Here is a 21316-nt window from a genome sequence, read left to right on the forward strand (position 1 = left end):
GGAGTTATTCTAAAACATATTATCAGACACGTCCGTGGCCCCTAGTTACCAATTACCATACATAATTTGATTATCGAAAATTGTTAATATATCAATTTTCTTTTTTAACTGCTCTAAATAGTATAATTGTTTTGGTTGATAACAATAGGAGCATAAAAAGTCTTGGCCCCTAGGGTGTAGCCCATGGCTTGTTTATAGCGCAACACAAACTGACATAATAAGCACGCTCCCTTGCCGAGGCCTAGACCAGACCAAAGCGTAAGTGCAAGCGTTGTTGTTTTTGTGGCAGCTAGCTGAGTGAGGCTCCTAGTAACACTGCCAAGAATAAACCATAACAGCAACGGGCCTAGAACAAGAACAAGACGGTCAGATAGTGATGGATTGGACAACTGAGACACTTGTTTGGGCTCCACACCTGACATCTATGTTCAAGATCCTTCCTTTGATGCTAACTAACTAAAATGCCCCTCTCCCCATTTATCATCCAACCCTAGCTAATCTCATAATGCCAATATGTGGCTGCAAATTTGTTGTCAAACGGAGCAAGACAGGGACCATTCCAGGACGAGTTTTTGAATGTCACAAGCAATTCAGCATCCTATTTATCAACACAACAGCCTATAGCCTCGACTTAACCTAGCTCTATTATTCACTCTCCAATTCCCAGCTATCACTTTTTTCCAGGTATACTAGTTGGCGAAAAATAAAAAAGAATACATCCCATGGCTTTCTACTTTTTAAATAATTTTAGAATTTTCTAGTTACAAACATAGTATATATCATAAAGTTTCTTGACCTATAAATATACTACTCTACTGCCTATTTGGGTCTGTACAACCATATGGTACTGTTTTTAATTCCTTTTTTTTTTTTCAACATTCTATATGTAACCGTAAGAGATACGTACCCAAAGCAGATATATAATTCTCCGTCCAACGCGGATTAGGTTTACCTCTTTGTAGCTAGGATATACCATAGTGTGTGCTTGGGAAATCTCATTTCCCACGAATGAGGACCTATTTCCCCCCTCCTTTTACCACCTTGAAAGGCACAGTAATTCTATCTCTCCGTTTTTTTTTTTAATTTTATTTTTGTCACGAAGCAGTGTTTCGCTTATTATGGGCCCCGTGAAATTTCAATTCTGAATTGCCAAGGAAAGGTGCTCGGATAAAACTGAAAAAGCATCATGATTCCATGGAATGTAATCATTTGTTCATCATCAAGTTCTGTCTTCTGCCATGTTTTTCATCCAAAAGAGATATCATTTCAGCCCCGTTCGTAGTCCGCTACTTAATTATTAGGCGCACAAACTAACCAACTACATTAAAACGACAACCAGGACCTTAAACACGACAATATCCATTTCCGAAAAGGCAAGCTTAAAGAAAGAGTAAAATAGAGAAAAAAGAGAGAGACTTTATAAATTACTACTAGAATGGCATTTACAACTAGCGATCCCAACATGGGAGCATTCACTGGAGCAGTTTCGAGTTGTGATATTGAAAAGCAAATGATTAAAATTGGAAAACAAGAGTGTATATAAAAGGCACAAGACAAAAAGACATGATCGAGGAACCAACCAATGAATCTCTCCCATTTTACGGTGGGGCATACCCCATTATATAACTCCCCCACCCCCTACCTCTGTGGTCATCTTCCAATGCAGAAAGGGCCACGCCGTCTGCTACCAGCTTGTCCCCATTCCATTCTACAATCATGCCCCATCCCCTTTTGTTCTCTCCTCTCTCTCTCTCTCTCTCTCTCTCTAATAGGTCTCTACATTTTTCTTAGTAATAATAAAAAAAGAAAAACAATTTTCCAAAAAAAGAAAATTAAAACCTAGCGTTTTCGAAGCCGTGCAAGTCGCTGACTCTATTCAAAGACTTCTTCATCATTGCCATCTTAGCCAGCTTCTCAGCGGCTCTCCAAGCCGACGTGGGCGTAAGCGGCTCGCCATTCTCGTCCACCAGCGCCATCACCTCTCTCTCGCTCCCTCTTCTCCGCTGTTGCATCATTTGCTGCTGCTGAATCTGCATCTGCATCTGCTCATGCTGTCTCCTCCAATGAAGCTCTGCCAGCTCAGCCTCCAAGCCGCGCACATACTCCTCAGCCGAAGCCGAATTAGACTGCATGAGAAGCACACGCGCCGAGGCAAGCAAATGATGAGCGCTGGTGAAGTCAGCGCTATGCTCAACGAGCCTCCTAGACTCTGCAATGGCTCTGGTGGTTATGAAGAGATTCCTGAGCCTCTGAATCCTTGTACCGGAGCAACGCACGCTCTGAGGCGGCGGCACCAGAAGCCCCTGCTCCCTACCGTATACGATCTCCTGCGTGGCAGGGTCTTTATACAGGCACCGTACCGTCATCACGTGGTGGTGGGCCCCAGTTCCAGACGACGCCGGAATTCTCAACTCCACCAAGAGCTCCCTCTCTTCCTCCGCGTACAAATCGCCGAGCCGCACCGCCCCTGAGCTCATGAGCGTGGGCCTTCCACTGCACGAGTAAATCGCGCTGATCTCAACTGAAGACTCTGATTCAAACCCTACTTGAATCCTCAAGTCTTGAACCACCACGCTCAAAAGTCCCCCCACGCACTTGGCAAATGCGTCTTCCCCCGGTTCCTGGCTGTAACCACTCTTCGCCCCAAACCCAAACGCGTGAACCGGAATCTCGATATGCGCGAACCGCGTCGATGACACGTGGCTCGATGCCTTCCTCTGATTATTATTATTATTACCCCTTTGATTTTGAACCCTCTCTTCTTGACCGTCTGATAAGAGCATGACGCTGGCCACCGGGTTTCTTTCTCTGCGATCTTCTAACACTCTGGTGGCTTTCCTCAATGCATCGCCCATGCTGGAGCCTTGACCGATCATGAGCCGGTCAACGATGCGACGAGCCACGCGCTGACCTTGACGTGTCATTCTTCTTAAAGGTAAGAGCCGTTTGGAGGTGGCTGAGAAAGCCACGATGGAAAGCCTGTCGGCGGGGCCAAGGGATGAGATGACCAAACGCATCGCGCGCTTTAGCATGTGAAGCTTCGCGCCGATCATGCTTCCGCCAACGTCCAGAACGGTGACCAGATCTATTGGCGCTCGCTGTGACGGCCCGCCGCTGCTCCGAGAAGGAGGTGGCGGCGGTGGAGCCTTCACTTTTAAGACCAACGCGTAGGTCTCGTGTGTTCGGGAAGCTGAGATGACAGCGCACTCCGGCATCAGTTTCACCTGAACGGTTCTGGAATCTCCGTCACTGGTTTGCAACGAATCGGAGTAGGATTTCGACGAGGATGAGTTTTTGGGATTGACGAAGAAGCCCTGGAACTCGCCGGGGTCTTCATCCTCGTCGTCTTCGGCATTCTCGTCGGCTTCGGGAATTGGAATAATCCGGCCGCCGGAGGTGGGAGAGAGGAGTGGCTCGTCGTCGTCGTAGGACCTGGTTGAATCGGAATGCTTCGATGGTGGCTCCACGTGGTTGTTGTAGGTTTTGAAAACGGGGGAGGCATTATTATTCTCTGTTGGCTTTTTGTCGTTGGCATTGGGGTAAGGACTTTCTGCGACCCTCTGGACGGCGACGACGTCGTCTTTTGCGGCGGATTCTGGCGCGAGGTTCTTGTGCGCCGCGAGTAGAGGCACATCTTTCCACGTGGCCTTGCAAACAGGGCACACCAAGCTTCCATGCTTGCGTACATGCGCTGCGATGCACGGGAAATGAAACGCGTGACCGCATTCCGCTGTGTATATCGCCGTACCCTGTCCTGTCTTCACGCTGTTCAAGCAAATTCCACAGCTACTCTGCTCAACCATAACAAATCACAATCATTGAATACTCCATACATGGGAATCTTAAAAAGATGAAAGAAGCATGACATACCCTGAATTTGAAGCTGTTCTTGAAGAGGGAGAGCTTGAGAGGGGAGCGTGGAGAAGTTGGATTTGAGACTGATGGTGATTTCGTTGCTCTGGGGGTGTTCTTGCTTTGAACTCTGGGACTATCACTTAATGTAACTGTTTGAGAAGCAGTTTCCGCTTTTGTTGTGCAACGCAAGCGTGGGGTGGAAGGGTTGCTACCACCGGAGAGAAAACCCAATCGAGTGCAGGTTCTTGGGCTCGGGCTTGGGCTTCCGGGATGTTTATCCGATATGGTAGATGCAGGGTCGCGGGTGCAGAAGGCTCTTCTCCAACCAGTACCCATCTTTACAGTGAGAGCTACTCCACAAGACTCTTTCTATGGATCCCTTTCTATCGCTTTTTATTTATGCTTTCCTCAAAGGGAGAAGAAGATAGCGAAAAAAACAAGTTTTGTTTTGTTTTGATCAGTCTGAAGGTGGCATAGAAGACAAACGAGTTTAGCTAGAGGGGCATGGGATCAAACGAAAACAAAGCTAAGAGACAAACTAAAGCGTGATTCAGATAAAAAAAGAGAAGATATTCAGGGAGCCAGGGTTAGCTCTTTTGATCTTCTCTTTCTCTCTGTCTACTCTTTCACTTATATTGAGAAACGCAAAAGATCTCTGCAATTAAACGCCTTGAGAGAGATCTGTCTCTCTCTCTCTCTCTCACTCTCTTTCTTTCTCTTTCTCTACGTATATGTGTAATTTGTACAAAAAGCGCAGGCTTTCTTCGTCTGCATATTAATATATACTTATATCATCGTTCTTTTAGAAAGATAACCGTGACGACAATTACAATCTACTACGTGATAATTAAACTAATCAGGGCTAAATCCATGATTTACATCGCCAAAACTATACACTTTTTTACCACGATAACTGCCACATGTTACTTGTCGCTTTTTCTAGGAATCTAACTAATCATTAATCATCAGCGTCATTGATTAAGAAGCATTTAATGTACTTAGAAATTACTTTATTAAATGCTTTCTACACTTTTAACATACTAGTGAGACTCACAACATTACGTTTTCTTTTTGGTATAATATTTTTTTGATGAGGTTTTTTTTTTTGGGGTATAATATGAATGTAAGGATCAAGGACTAAAGAAAGAGATTCCTGAATCATGGAATTAAAATTACAGTGCATATCTAAAAATTAAAAATTAATGTATTTAATAAAAAATTATTAAATTTAAAAGATAAAAATTATCTAATACCTAACTTTTAATTTGAAATAAAAAATAATAAATACCTAGGCGTTATTGATTTCATTAGCATTGGGCTCAAATTTTTGAAACAAGTCTTGTTTCAGTCTTATAAATAAAAAATATATATATATAATCAAAAGAAAGAAACAACTATAGCTGATTCATTAATAATCAATAAAATCAATAGATATTTTTCTATCAATCTCATAGGGATTAAAACAAATTATCACAAATAAAAAAATATTCTTAAATTTTTATTCTTCAAACTCTAACCTCGTCTTATTTTTCTCCTTCAAAACTTTTCTTTTTTAACGTCCTCATTCAACATTTCCTGAATTTTTTTCTCATTTTTCAATGAATATATTGTTTTAAGAGTTAAAAATAGTACAATAATTTATAGCATAAAAAATTAGAATGTTTTTTATACAAATATGAAAAAGAAGAGAGAAAATACAAAATAGTGCCTAATAAAATAAATAAAATGATAGAAAAAGAAAATTAATTATTATAAAAAAATAGATAAAAATATTAGTGTATGAGTATAGATGCATTCCTACTCTTCTAAAAGACTAACTAGTCAACGCCCAGTAGGTATTCTAATAATTTATCATGTGAATATTTTATTCTGCCACTAAACCTCGATGATGATCTGTGTGAGGGGCGCAAGTTGTAACCGAAGAGATATTATAACGCCTGCTCTACGCAGCTCCCATGCACACCACCTTGTGTGACACCTCCATATATAACGACACGTGCCACGTTGATTTGATTTGATTCCCACACAGTAAAATTCACAGGCCACCGCTTCAACTCAAAAATACCCGTGTACTCCAATGTACTACTACTTCATCATCATCTTCATCCATCCATCCTTGTGCATCAAAGTGGGACCACTGAAGGAGATTCAGTCTGTAATTTTTACTACTGAGTGTGACTATGCATATACTCCTCCTTGCTGAATTATTAGTGGAGTCCGGTATGGCTATGTGTACAACCCCAAATTTACCCTGACATTAACCTCGGATTACAGTGTGGTAATTTTCATAAACAGTAGTAAAAGCTAGATGTCAGTTACTTCAACTTTGGAGTAGAGTAGAACAGACTAGTACTGTTTCATGCATGTCTCAGCAGCAGCAGCGTAGAATAGAGTACAAAAAGGTGAAAACAATTCATTGGCATAATAAAAAAGAGTGATCAGAGACATCCACATGACCCATCATCCTTTCTTGGTGTGTTAGTAAGCCAAAAAAGCCCCCCTCCCTCTCTCAAACACCCTTGCCCTTTTTCCCTTTGGTATCCGCCTCCTACACCACTCTGGGCAAGTAGGCGTATCCTTTCCTTTCTATTTGCATGGCGCTTGCCATAATACGTCACTCAACACCATTGAACAGGAAAATACTCCTCTCCAGTTACTGGAATTTTCGAGTAGATGGAGACATTGTCAACACAGTAAACATATTTACCTAACATGTCATAGGGGCTAGACAATATTACCTAATATGTCACCGTGACCTATATGTACCTATTTATTTTAATAAAATCACATATATTAATTTTAAAACTTTATATTTTGTATTTTGTATCTTTGAACCAACTATCCCATATCATCATCTCTTTTCTTATATCTTTATTTATTTCTTCAAGTTCATCTTCATATATATGATAATTATTATTAATTTTAAAAAAATTGTTCTCACTGACAAAATCTTAAATCTGTCATTACTTAAATGGTAATATTTAATAATTAATTTAATAATATATTATATTTTTTACAACACTAATTTGATTTTAAATTATAAAATTTATCATCAATTTATCATTAAATTATCTATAAAACTAATTTATCATATTTTTTATAATTTAAAAATATATTATCACCGACATTTTGATAATCAAAATATGTATTTATCATTTTTTTTAATCCTTCAAAATTTGAAAGTCTTCATTTATTATTTTAATGACTTGGTATTTAATAGTACTAGCAGTCCATTGTTTATATATCATTTGAAGAATAAAAAACTAGGTAAAGTCGTTCTTGACAAATGCATAGCCACCAAATTCAACCACTAGGAGTAGATTTCTTAAAGCTAGGAAACCTAGGCGAAGAAGTCAGCCTCGTAGAGGTTGGTACCTTCCCAAAAGGACATAACAGTGAGAGAGAGATTTGACTGGAAGTGTCCTCAAAGAGTCCATAATTTCGACACGCACGTCGCACGGTTAGGGTGCGACTCTCAACGGCATTAGTGTCTGTTTGAATTTAAGTTAAAAATGTCATATAAGTAATTTTATATAAATTTAATAAATAAAAGTAAGTTAAAAGTAAAAATAAAACTAATGATACTTGTGTAAATATACATTTATCTCAAATGTATGTTTTTAAATTTGAGTGAATAGGTATTTTGATCTTTAACTTTTGATCTATTTTGTAAATTAGATTTTATTTTGTTGAAATGTAAAAAATAGTTCATATCTTTATATCCGTTATGCAAATAAGTTTTTACTGTTAAAATTCAATTTTCACTGTTAGTCATATATCTATGTGACAAGTCTTTGTCCATGTAAGCAAACTCATATGGTAAGTCTTTAAACTGAGCTGCTTTATCCATCAATCTATCATCCTTTTCTTTTTATAATCACAAACCTTTATCATTTAAGCTTCCAATTTCAAACAATTCTCAGAACCAAAAGAATATCATGGGAAGTAAACCAATGCTAGTCATGGAAAATTCAAGTGAAGATTCATCAAAATCTCACGGAAACAAGTGATATAGGGCATGAAAATCGTTTAGGTCGTCCATTATGCGGTTTCACAATCTCCGCTTTGTCTTCCTCTTCACTCTTGATTCCCTCAACGCTTCTCTCATCACCATATCCAAGAGGCTCAACAAGACTCGCGATTGGATCGTTGCCATCAAAGCCCTCTTGCTCGTTCACAGGCTCTTGCTCGACGCCTACCCCGCCTTCCAAGATGAGATCGTGCACTCCACGCGCCTCAGCACCTCGAGGATTCTCAACATGTCCGACTTCAGAGACGACACACATTCCAACTCACCGGATCAGGTGGGTTTCGTTAGGGTTTACTCGTTGTATCTCGATATGAAGGTTGATTTTGGGGCTTATAGGAGAAAATTAAGCGACGGTGTTGTTGAATCCGTGGAATTTAGGGATGAGTTTGGTTCTACTGAGAGAGAGAGGAATAAGGTTACTCCTGTGAAGGAAATGGGAGTTGAGAGAGTTTTGAAGAGGTTGAACTGTTTGCTGCAGATGCTTGATCGTGTCTTGGGTTGTAGGCCCAATGGTGCTGCCAAGAACAATAACTTGGTGCTGGTTGCGCTTTGCCAGGTTGTGAGGGATAGTTTTAAGCTTTATGCAAAGGTGTGTGATGTTTTAGGGGTATTATTGGATTGGTTTTCACCGAGATGGAGTATGAGCATTGTGTTGTTGGATCGGTGTGTGAATTCAATCCAAAGACTTGCCACATGAGTTTGCTTACACAGACAAAAACTTGTCACATGGACATATGACTAATAGTGGAAATTGGATTTTAACGGTAGGGACTTAGTTGCATAACGGATGTAAAGATAGAGACTATTTTTTACATTTAAAAAAGATATGGACTAATTTGTAAAAGGGGTCAAAAATTAGGGACCAAAATGTCTATTCACTCTTTTAACTTTTTATTCAAACACACTTAATTATCTGAAGGTGATGATGCTTTCGTATACTAATAAGTAGTACTCGTGCAATGCATAGCGGAAAAACAAACCCACTCGTAAAACTGTGTGTATCTGATGTCAATTGTCAATTCACTCCATAAATAAAGTATATCTATAAATTTATTTTAAAAAAAATTATGATCTAACTAACTGGTTAGAAAAATTTAATACATTACTGAAAAAAATAAAATTAGATGAGCTACTTTGTCGTAATTTTTAATTGATGTCCTAAAAATTCAATTAAAAATTAAAAATCACAAAATTTATTTTTAAAAAAATTAAATAAAATTAGATGATCTTAGGAATATTGGTGTCCTAAAAATATTGGTTAAAAATAAAAAAAATATTTATTGTACAAATTATAAAATAGTACAAAAAGAAATCATAAACAACACAATTTTATCCATTTCAATAAAAAAAAAATTCCCATTTTAGTTCATTAACCTTAAAACATTGGTTAGCATTTACTATTTTCAAGACTATTCATACAATAAATAATTTAAGTTGTTTATTTTTCAAATTCAACCAACAACTATAGACTATGTTTTATAAGACTTTTGAAGAGTTTATAAGCTCATTTGCCTAACTTATAAGTTTTTCTTATTAGAATAAGCTTGTTTGATGAGCTTATTTTAGTAGCTTATTTTTATAAATGACTTCAAAATTATTAGTTTTTTCTCTTCTCAATTTTATCCTTACAATTTTATTTGAAATTTCATTTTACACTTTTATTCAATTTAAAAACTTTTTTTTATCTTTTTTGTTCGTTGTCTTAAATACCCTATATCTAATTTTACATTCTTACTCGCACACAACATAGAGGACAATCAACTCATCAATTATCATCGTTGTACCATTCATTAAGGTTATAAGTTTAATTTTACCATTTTTTATAAATAAAATTATCCTACTTTTAAGATGATAAGATATTAAAAATAAAATTAAAATATTAGAAGTATTAATTTATCTTTTTACATTATTTGACATTTATCATTTAACTTATCAGCTAATTTTATCAAACACTTTCAATCAAATTAACTAGCTTATAAGTTTTCAATTAATTTCTAATTTTTTTTTTGCTCTTAACTTATAACTTATAAGCTTTCAATTATCTTATAAGCTAATTTTATAAAACAAAGTCTATACCTTTTTTTTTATTCCTCAATAAATGCACACACTTTTATGGAGAAATAAACAATATAATAGTCACATGTTTTTTTATAATTAAGACCAAGAAAATGTTATCTTTTATTTCTCACATATAAGACCAAAGGTAGTACATAAAATAATTATTTATTTAGAAAACAAGGTATAATAATTTTTTTATATTTTACATATAATACATATTTTATTAATTATTTTACTATATTTTTAAATAATAAGTTAAGATTATTTACAGTATTTTAAAATTAATTTTTATTTTTATTTTTTATATTTTAAATTTAATAAATTTATTAAACAAAATATTAAATGTATTCCATAATTTAAAAGTATAAAATATTCAGTACTTTTATATACAGAGAAAATGAATTCAGAATTTATAATCTTCAAAATTTTAAATTATTCCTAGCTTATTTAAATCGATATTCTAATTCAACTATTGAAAATAAAACAATTATTGAAATGAAAAGAAAAAATTAATTAGAAAGTAACACTAATAATACTTAAAATATTGTATCTGAAATTAGTTTTTATTTATTTTTATTAATTTTCATCCATTAATAAATATTCATGAAGTAATCAATTCCTTTCTTTCGAGATAATAACATGCTATGAAAAGGAAAACAATAAATATCAAAATTTAGACATGACCCCTTATTTTATAGGGAAGTGTGAGTGAATTTAAATATTTTTTTCATTGTGGGAATCAAATATAGCGTTTGGAGATAATAATCCTTAACAGTGAATTTGAATATAAATAGTTAATGAAAATCCCATAAACTTTCACCGCACTACTAATCCAGTGAAAAGAAATATAAAAAAAGAAAGATATACAAGTGTTTTGTAGCTCTCACCCTAAGTTTAGTTACATTTTTATTCGTTTAAGTGCATTTTCACTTTTAACCGATGAAATTGATACCAAATAATATATATATATATATATATATATATATATATATATATATATATATATATATATATATATATATATATATATATATTCTATCTTATTAGCTAGTAGCCTAGAACTAATAAAGTGGAATGGTAATTACTCTGCTATGTCGTTCTCTTAAATTAAATAGTATTTTTTAGAACACTAGTTAGTAGTTACCATAATTTGTTAAAATTAAATGTAAATAACTTTGAAATTAAGTCTAAAAAAGTATTTATTGATTTTACTATTTCTTTAACTTAAAAATCATTTGTTAGTGTGTTCATAGATAGTGGAATTTAAAATAGAAAAAGAGAAAGTGAGCTCCTATTATTTTTAATAAGCAAATAAGCTATTCATGTATTAAAAATACTTGTTATCCAGTGAAAAGAAAACAAATGTTAACGAATGCTCAAAACATTTAGAAAATAATTGAAAAAATTAAATTATAAAATATCAGGCAAAAACAAATGTTTAATGTATTTCATATTTACAAGTACTACTATTTATTATTTTTAAGTGATTAAAAATATTTCAAATAAAATTTAAATACTTTTTATTCAATACTTTATCGAATATTTGCTATTAAGAAAATTGTTTAAGTTAGGTAGCTTGTATAATTTTTTTTTTTAAGGTACACTTTTGCATTTGTAGTTTCCCCTTTTTCAATTTAAATCTTTGTGATTTCATTTATAACATAGGTCATTATAATTTTACGGTATTAAAGTGTTAGTCCCTTTTAGATGAATTCCTTAACGAATTAATGCTGATAAAAGAAAAACCTTAACGAATTAAAAGTAGTATTCCCTAGATTATTATCTATAAGAATCAAGTTCGAAATTAAGATTTTTATATTTATTATTTTTAAAATAGAAATATTTCTATTTTAAAAAATAGAAAAAATGTATTGACAAATAATTAGAATAGAGAAATATTAATTATAAAGATACTTATGAAAAAATTATTAATTTAAGACAGATTTATTATTAATACCTATATTAATTACTTTTTTTTAATATTGATGAATTAAGCAATTTGATCATATATATAGAAACAGAGAAAATAATTTTTTTACCAATGAAAAGTGTAAAAGAAACTAGGATTTAAATAATAAAAAGATGTAGGGACGGTACTTTTTTTGGGTGAACATAGAGACGGTACTTAACAGTAAGAATAAATTAATAAATAATATATTTCTTTTCTGTGAAAATTAAAGACAACTCCATCGGAAGTTGACAAACTAATAAATGACATATAGAGATTAAATTGAAAATGTCACGATGATCTTTATGTTATAATTTTTAGGACATTTAAACAACATTTTTTTCATAAAAAGAAAGATCGTTTTTAAGAATTATAAAGGATAAAGATTACCTTTAAAAAAAAGTAATCAACAATGGATAAAGAATGATAATTTCTCTTTCTGTTTTCCTGGCCTTAATTTTTAAGGATGGCTACGAGTCAGCCTATAAAGTTTGGTAGGTTTAGGTCAGATTTAAACCATATTTTGCTCGTTGCCCATGTCTGGGGAGACAACACTCAACCCGTCTGTAAAAACCTAGCTTCATTTATTATTTTCCCTTTTTTTAAATTATTTTGCTGGCTGGGGTTTTGATAATCAAACGGATCCGAAAATTAAAGACATATTTGATTTTCTTCTCATTTTTTTAAAATTTGTTTTAGGTCAGTTAAGTTTTTTAGGATATTTTGAGTTTAGTCTCTGAATTTTTCTGAGTATTTTTTATTTTTTTTAGTTTGGGCTCGACATTTCATTTTTAGTACATTTGGGTGAGCGCTAACAAAATTATTTTTGGACGAAACTGAATTTGTAAAATTAAATTTCTAAATGTTTTTATTTTAAATTAATTTAGTATATTTCAGTATAATTTTTTCTGTACAGTGCAAAAGCTAACTAAATTAAATGGATTTAATTCAAAATAAATTTGGAGACAGAGTCCATTATTTAACGTGAAAAAAAAAACGTGAACATGTAACTAAAATCGTGTTAGTTGGTATTTCAACATAATTTTGAATAATCTAATGTGAAATCAAATAGAAACTTAGTCCTTAATTAAATTTAAATTATTAATAAAGTGTGCGCGCGGGTATATATATATATATATATATATATATATATATATATATATATATATATATATATATATATATATACATATATTGTATTTCATTTTTTTTAATAAATTTTTTATTATTTGAAGGTTTATAATAGTCACTAATGCACGTTGTCAAAATGATTTATGATTTAGAAGGAAGTTTTCACTTTTCAAATGTGTATCTAGTAATTCATTAAGCAGGTCTTTGTTGGCATTCTCAACATGTGATTGATTTCTTGCTCGGTGGAACTATGAGTGTTTTCCCGTTCTACAAATTTGAATCGAAAAAGGTGCATAAATAAACTTTTTTTAATAATAAATCGATGGTTATATTTCTTTTGAATTCATATATAATTAAAAAATAATAATTTTATATGAGACTTAAATATAAATAAATCTAACTGATCGTGTCATTTATTATTTCAAAAACACACTTTATTTAACTCTAATTTTATTTTCAATGTCTCATTTTTATTGATGATATCAAGTTGTAATAAAAAATATTTTATTAATAATTTTATTTTTTTACTTGACATTAAAAATTAAATTATGTCAACTAAATTTTTTAATTAATTTAAATTAGTTATCCACTATATATTATTTGTTATTTTATAATATATATATATATATATATATATATATATATATATATAAAAGAATGTTTTGTTCTCGAGAATTATATCACGTCACAACTATATATTCATTTTCTCCCAAAAATATTAAATGATATTATTTTATTTTTAATTCAAAAAATATAATTAACAATTAAATGCAAACAATTAAAATTAATATAATATATTCGTGTTAATAGATTAATTAATCAATAGATTAATATTGATAAAATAATATATAAAAGAAAGTTTTGATTTAAGAATGATGACACTTGGTAACTTCATATTCATTCACTCTAAAAAATATTAAATGAGATTATTTTATATTTAATTCAAATAAATATAATCAATTAACATTAATATAATATATTCATGTTAATAAATTAATTAATCAATATATTGATGTTAATAAATTAATATAATAAATTAATTACTAATAAGTTAATTATCAATCAGATATTAATACATAAATTAAATTTATCAATTTGTATTTTAAGGATTGATATATATAAAAATATACATTATGTATAAAAATTTTATGCACGTCACGAATTATATAAATATATAAAGAGAATAATTGTTAGGATATTACAATATTAGAAGAATTGATAACCACGTTATATGAAAAAATATATTGGTATATTGAGAAAAATCAGTTCTAGTAAATTAATGTTTTATTGATAATCAATTGATGCATGTATTTAATTTCAATATTTTTTATGCCTTTTGTACAATCAAATTTATTATAATAAAATGCATTAAGTATCACTTTCATGATTTAAACTTAATTTTAACAAATATAATTTTTTTATCATTATATTTATTCTATATGTGATTTCTCTCTTCTATTTTTTAGTTTTATTTACATTCCAACAAAAATTATCTGTAAAAAAATTGATAGGAATATATAATCATTATTTATTCTAATTATGTATTTGAAATTATGAATCGATATAACCTTAAAAAATTCTTATTATAATAAATTAAAATTTCAATAGATTAATATAATTATCAATTTAATATATAATATTTGTTAATATTTTAAATTTATTTTCAACATTTAATTAAAAATATTATGAAAAAAATATATAGTAAATTGTTTTACATTTACTTAAAAATAATATGCACAACTAGAAATGATAAAGAAATGTATATATACATTTTCTAATGAAATTTGCATTAGACACTAAATGACTATCTTTAATGAATATTCTCTCAAGTAATAAGTATAATCATACATATATTTTCACTACCCATTTGTTAATGAACACACATGAGTGAATATCATGATCACTACCCATTTGTTGATGGACACATGAATGAATATCATGGTACTCATACCGTGGATATGTGTTACTCATTAAGATTTAAATATTTTTTATTTTTTCACCAACTTAAATATGTAAATATTTTTTATTTATACATATGTTTTGGAGTATAATTTTATTTCAACTTATATTTTAGTGTATTTTTATTTGATTTTATATTTAGAGTAATTTTTAGATAATTTTATTTGAAATTCACAAAATTTATTTAAAATTACTGGTGGACAGCTTAATTGTATGGATTGTAGAATATTTGAATAACTTAACAATTAAAATTATTTTTCAAGAAAATATTAAAATAAATAAAAGTTACAAAAAAATGTTAGTTAAAATATTTTTAAACTCATTTATTTTTTTTAAAATATCCTTGCATACCCACGGATATTAAAAATCCACATATATTCATTTAAATGATATTGTATAGGAGCAAACACATAATAAATATTTATTTGAGAACACGAGTAAAAGATAACTACTAGTTACATCCATCCCATTCATTATCATCCATATGCTCAATCTTATACGTATTTTTTTTAAGGAAAAAACTTAAAAACACTTATAATTTAAAACTATTTTAATATATGTATATATATGAATATTCATAATTATCTTATATATTATATATATGTATATACTAACATATATAAAATTTAAAAAATAATTGATAAATATATTATAAAAATATAATAATATGAAAATTATAAACTATAAATTATAAATTTAGCACCCTATTACACGAGATGAATATTATGTTAATTTTTGTTTATATATGAGTTGATGAAGGAATATTGTTTAGTTATGTTTATAGCGGTATTCAATGTGAAACGGGAAATCTCTCCTATAGTTCCACACTAGAGTATATGAACTGAAAGAACGCATAACTACCTCGGTACTCACAATCGTGTAGTGATACTGATGAGCATGCATTGATTACGTTGACCATATCATGCGTAAGTGCCCATCACGGGATCTTTAATGCCACGCTACTTTTGTAGGTTATAGTCGCTCTGCTACTGCTACTACGATTCTTTCTGTAAAAGCAAGCAAATGTTCCAAATGAAAAGCTTACACATTGTGAGCAAAGCATATTTTATAGACTTTAATTATCTCCTCGGATCAGCACAGATGATTAATTGCTAAAAATAAATTGCAAGTATCGGTGACAGATTCAGGAATTGTGATATAATACTCACATATTTCCTCTTATCTCAAATTAATTAATCATATTTAATTATATTAATTTTAATTAATTTTTTTAATTTATCATTTATTGGAACTTAGCAAGGTTATCAAATTTGAGAGTTTACGTAGACTCGTGAAAGTTTCATAGACTTGACTCGTAGACTCGTAAGAGTTTACTTTGTATAAAAATAATAACAAAATATCTATAAATAACATACTAATTAAACATTTCAACAATATAATAAAACAAAACAGTAAATCATAAAGTTCAGAATATTTAAATAAGTAAGTCTAGTAATAATATATCACTAGTAGACAATAACTTATAGAAGTTATAGTAGCGGTAGATCATTCTCATCGAGGATTTGATGTTATTAGAGAACAAGAGTTTAATATTATTAAAGGTGAAAATTTTGTATTTAAGAATAACGCGCTAAATGAAGATATGTTGAATGCTAAACACACAGAAAACAATAAAAAATAACTTACATTTTGATCTAATTTTTTTAACATGCTAACTCGTTAACTCGGTGATAAACTCGAGAGTTTACCGAGTTTACTAAGAGTTTACCTGGAGTCTACTATAAAAGAGTTTATTCAAGAGTCAACTCGCATAAGACAAGTGAACTTGTAAACTCGTAAGAGTTAACGTGTTAACTTGAGAGTTTGATAATCTTGAAACTTAGTATTAGTAATAAAAAGAAGTCATTGAAACTAAGACCTTAATTAAATGTAAAATATTTTAAAGATAATAGCATTAATTGAGATAAAATTAATTGAATTTTTTTTATATTTAAAATTAAGAAAAATATTTTTTTTCTTTGAGATGAAAGAAAATTCACATGTATAAATTAGTGGGGACATCATTTATATTATAATTATTTTTTAACTATATTTTAGGTTATGAAGGCAATTTATAAGTATGCACATATTTTATATTTGAGAAAAATTTTAAAAAAATTAATATGAGGATTAAAAAAACTTAAATCCTATCGCATTTCCAAATTCGAACTTGATCTTATCCTTAATCAAAGTGAGTTTTCTCCCAAAAGAAAAGATAATTTGATGGATTTCTAACCTCTACAATTTTTCAAATGGACAAGTCCATAAAAGTTAAAGTATTTAATGGCATGGTATTAAAAGTATTTTTAAAATTTGGGATTATCAAATTTAATCATGACACGAAATTTGATTAATTAATTTTCTTACATAAAAATTAGAGAAAAATTAAGAAATGACGAATCTTATTGTCTTAACCAAAGTTCTAACATATTTTTGCTTCCTGAAAATTTATACGTCGACTTTATAAAATCTAAATATTTTATAATTTAAATGATTTTTATCTAATGTATTCTATTAATCTTCATTTAAATATTCAATCGTTAAATATGAAAAATTATTAATAAAAAATGAAATTTTATAATTCATATGCCTACATAAGCTACATTGATAAGTATTATTTTAAAAATTAGACTAATAAGTAAAATCATCTGAAGAAGAATATCACCCTAGTTTACACAAAATGTAAATTAAACATTTTTTTTATCAGCAATAACAAATAATATTAAATTGCACAAGTGCTAAAAATACAAGAGATGGGCACCTAAAAGAGATCCCTCAGGCACCACCAGTTTTACAAAAGTATTACTGCAATCTCCCCACCCACAAAAAATTGACAACAGGAAACACATCTTTGTCTATATCCTCACCAATACGTGAATGCATAAAGAGAGATGCGACCCTTCATCCCAACAGTCAGAACCACCATAAATCAAACAAACTAAACCACACTACTTATCGTATACAAATTTTACAAAAAAGAAAGACATATAGCTGGATTTGTTTGCCACATTTGAAATGTCACCGAGAAATCCTTTTTATACCCTTTGAGCCATGACCAAGTGGAGGACATGCAATTATGCCATAGACGATCTTGATCAAAGTGTATTCTGTCAAATATAATCCTATTAGTTCCAAATGCTCCACACAATTGCACACCATCCCACTTGTCTCCATAAATTTGCATTATTACCTTGTAGACCATGTGAGTTTTGCAAGAAGTGTTCTTTAGCATGGTGTGGTAATGCGGATGATAAATCGAAAAGGTTATCCCATCTTCTCCAAACTTCATTAGTCATATCACAAGAAAAGAACAAATGACTTATGATGGGTGGCACGTCTTTGTCTTCAAGACCAAGGGAGTCTCCGTTAAGCAAAGAAAGCGAGAGAGAGAATTATGAATATATTTACCTACTTTATTCAATACAAAGGAATTATTTATAGCCAATCATTGGTTGTGCCTAGAATCTTCCGACATGTGACTCATACTATATGACAAATACTGTTGACACTAACAAACATGCAGGCATAATCATTACGTGCATGAACCCAATATCCATTAGCGCACTAATTACTAACGGAATCACACGATCATGCTCGCTTAGTGGCTCTCGTAATCTTTCCAGAAGCTTGGCCTATGGGTGCTCCTTCGTGGTCACGTTGATGATTTGCATCAATACCCGCGTCTGGCAAAGACACCTTGTCCTCAAGGTGGAAATTTGCGCGCAGTGTTTCCTAGGCTTCCCATGTCGTTTCTTCTTGGGGTAGCTCGTGCCATTGGACCAAAACCAACAGGAAGGGGGGAACCTGTGTGTCATCCCACTTTGTATCCAATATGCACAATGGCTCAATCAGTGGATGATGGTCTTTGGCGCATGGAGGTAGAGGGTCTGTGACCTATGTAATGGGACCGTGATGTGGCTTGAGAATTGAGCAATGGAGAACGTTGTGGATTTTGGATGAGGACGGGAGGGCCAAACGGTAAGCCACAACGCCAATGGTTTTTATGACCTGGAAGGGACCATAATAACGTTTGAAAAGTTTGTGGAATGTGGTCCGTGAGAGTGAGGTTTGGCGGTATGGTCAAAGTTTTACATAGACCTAGTCACCAACTTGGTACGTGACATCGCGGCACCTGTTATCAGCTTGTGTCTTCATGGTTTGCTAAGCTTTTTGGAGGCGTGTTGTCAGCAAGGCCCAAAGTTCCTGACCCGTAGTAAGCATGTGGTCAACAGCCTCAACCGGGGAAGACCCTAGAATGTAAGTGGTGAATGAGGGTGGTGGCTTCCCATAAGTGGCTTCGAAGGGAGTCATTCCGGTGGCCGAATGTACAAATGTGTTGTAGCACCATCCAACGAGGGAGAGATACAAAAACAACTGAGATGGGGTGTGATGAACAAAGCAACAGAGATACTATTCCAGTGTGCGATTGAGAACTTTAGTCTGCCCATCGGTTTCGGGGTGATAGGAAGTACTCATGCGCAGTTGTGTGCTCGCAATGGTGAAGAGTTCACGCCAAAAACGTCCGATGAAGATAGGGTCGCGGTCCGAAACCAAACTTCGGGGAAAACCATGAAGCTTTCACATGATGTTGAGGAAGAGTGTTGTGACCTTGTGTGCTGAGTAGGTTGGCTTGAGTGCGCCAAAATGAGCCCTTTTGGTGAAACGATCCACCACGACAAGTATGGTAGTGTAGCCTTGTGAGGGAGGGAGACCTGTGATATAATCAAGAGATAGGTCCTCCCATGGTGAAGTCAGTATTGGCAAAGGTTGGAGCAGACCCGCGGGACATTTGGGTTCATATTTGATAAGCTGGCAGGTAGGGCATTGGCGAACAAAGTCACGAACGTCGTGGTGCATGTTGGACCAGTGGAAGTTGGCCTGAAGGTGATGAAGGGTCTTGGAAAACCCCATATGGCCACCAATGGGAGTCGTATGGAACTTCGTAATGAAGGATGTACGAAAAGAGTGGTCCTGGTCAAGCTATATCCTGTGCTAGAAATAAAGGAGCACGTCATGGAACCTGTAATCAGGTTGCGGGTTGGTGGCAGAGGTCACCTGCCGAATGTGGTCTTGCAAGGAGGTGTTGGCTCGAATGTAATCGTGAATAGCCTCGAGAAACATGGGGTGGGGCATGGAAAGAATGAGGCACTGGCCATGCGTGTACTGAGGTAGGCGCGATAAAGCATCAACTACAACATTGGTCTTGTCGGCTTTGTATTGAATCGAATAATCATAACCAAGAAGCTTGGACAAATAGACCTGCTGCTCCAGCGTTTGAATGACCTGGTTCATGAGCTCGCGTAGGCTCTTATGATTGATGAGGATGATGAATGGGTTCCCTAACAGATATTGGCGCCAGTTACAGACGACGATGGTGGTGGTATGCAGTTCTCGGACATACGTGGAAGCACGTTGCAGCTGAGGGCAGAAGATCTTGTTGAAAAATGCCAATGGATGGCCATGTTGCATGAGGACAATGCCCATAGCAATGCCGAAAGCGTCAGTTTCGAGTGTGAATGGCACCGAGAAATCAGGTAAAGCCAGGACTGGGGCCTGAGTCATGGCCTGCTTGAGGTTATCAAAAGCAGATTGGGCACCCTCGCTCCAATGAAAGTTATCCTTCTGTAATAGGGTAGTCAAAGCAGAGGCGATTGAAGCGTTACCCCGATAGAACCTTGTAAGACCCAAAAAATCCGCATAGAGAATGAGTGTTGGTTGGTGTAGGTCAATGAATCATAGCCTGGATTTTGGATGGGTCAGGGGCGATGCCGGCACTAGAAACAATATGCCCCAAGTATTCGAGTTGTTGTTGGGCAAATAAGCACTTCGACTCCTTGAGGAATAAATGACCCTGAGTTAGACATTCAAACACCTGAGTGAGATAATGGATGTGATCCTTGAGGGAGGGGCTGTAGACGAGGATATCGTCAAAGAAGACAGTGATGAAGTGGCGGAGGAAAGGCTTCAGTAGCTCGTTCATGGTGGCCTGGAACATCGAGGGGGTGTTGCACAAGCCGAATGGAATTACCTTGTACTCGTAGTGCTCGAGGTATGTGCGAAAGGCTGTCTTGGCCGTGTCTTGTTCCGCCATCAAAATCTGGTGGAAGCCTTGCCGGAGATCCAGCTTGGAAAACCATGAGGCAGCGCCTAGCTCGTCGAGGAGTTCATCGATCGTAGGCATGGGAAAGTAATCCTTTACGGTTAAAGAATTGAGAGTGCGATAGTCAACACAAAATCTCCAGCTACTATCCTTCTTCTTCACCAACAATACTGGTGATGAAAAGGGACTGCAACTGAGCTGGATAAGGCCGACAGACATGAGTTCGTTCACCTGG

General features: G+C 33.2%; 1 protein-coding gene across 1 annotated transcript; it reads right to left on the reverse strand.

Moving 5' to 3' along the window:
• Window positions 1-1396: 1396 nt before the first annotated feature.
• LOC114409173 (E3 ubiquitin-protein ligase WAV3-like) lies at window positions 1397-4639 on the reverse strand. Its single transcript, XM_028372521.1, has 2 exons — window positions 3871-4639; window positions 1397-3791 (listed from the first exon to the last, which is right to left on the reverse strand). The coding sequence occupies exons 1-2, from the start codon at window positions 4189-4191 to the stop codon at window positions 1833-1835; spliced, it is 2280 nt and encodes a 759-aa protein (XP_028228322.1). The 5' UTR covers window positions 4192-4639; the 3' UTR covers window positions 1397-1832.
• Between the last annotated feature and the right edge of the window lie 16677 nt (window positions 4640-21316).

Source organism: Glycine soja, chromosome 4, assembly GCF_004193775.1.
Source record: "Glycine soja cultivar W05 chromosome 4, ASM419377v2, whole genome shotgun sequence".
Lineage (NCBI taxonomy): Eukaryota > Viridiplantae > Streptophyta > Magnoliopsida > Fabales > Fabaceae > Glycine > Glycine soja.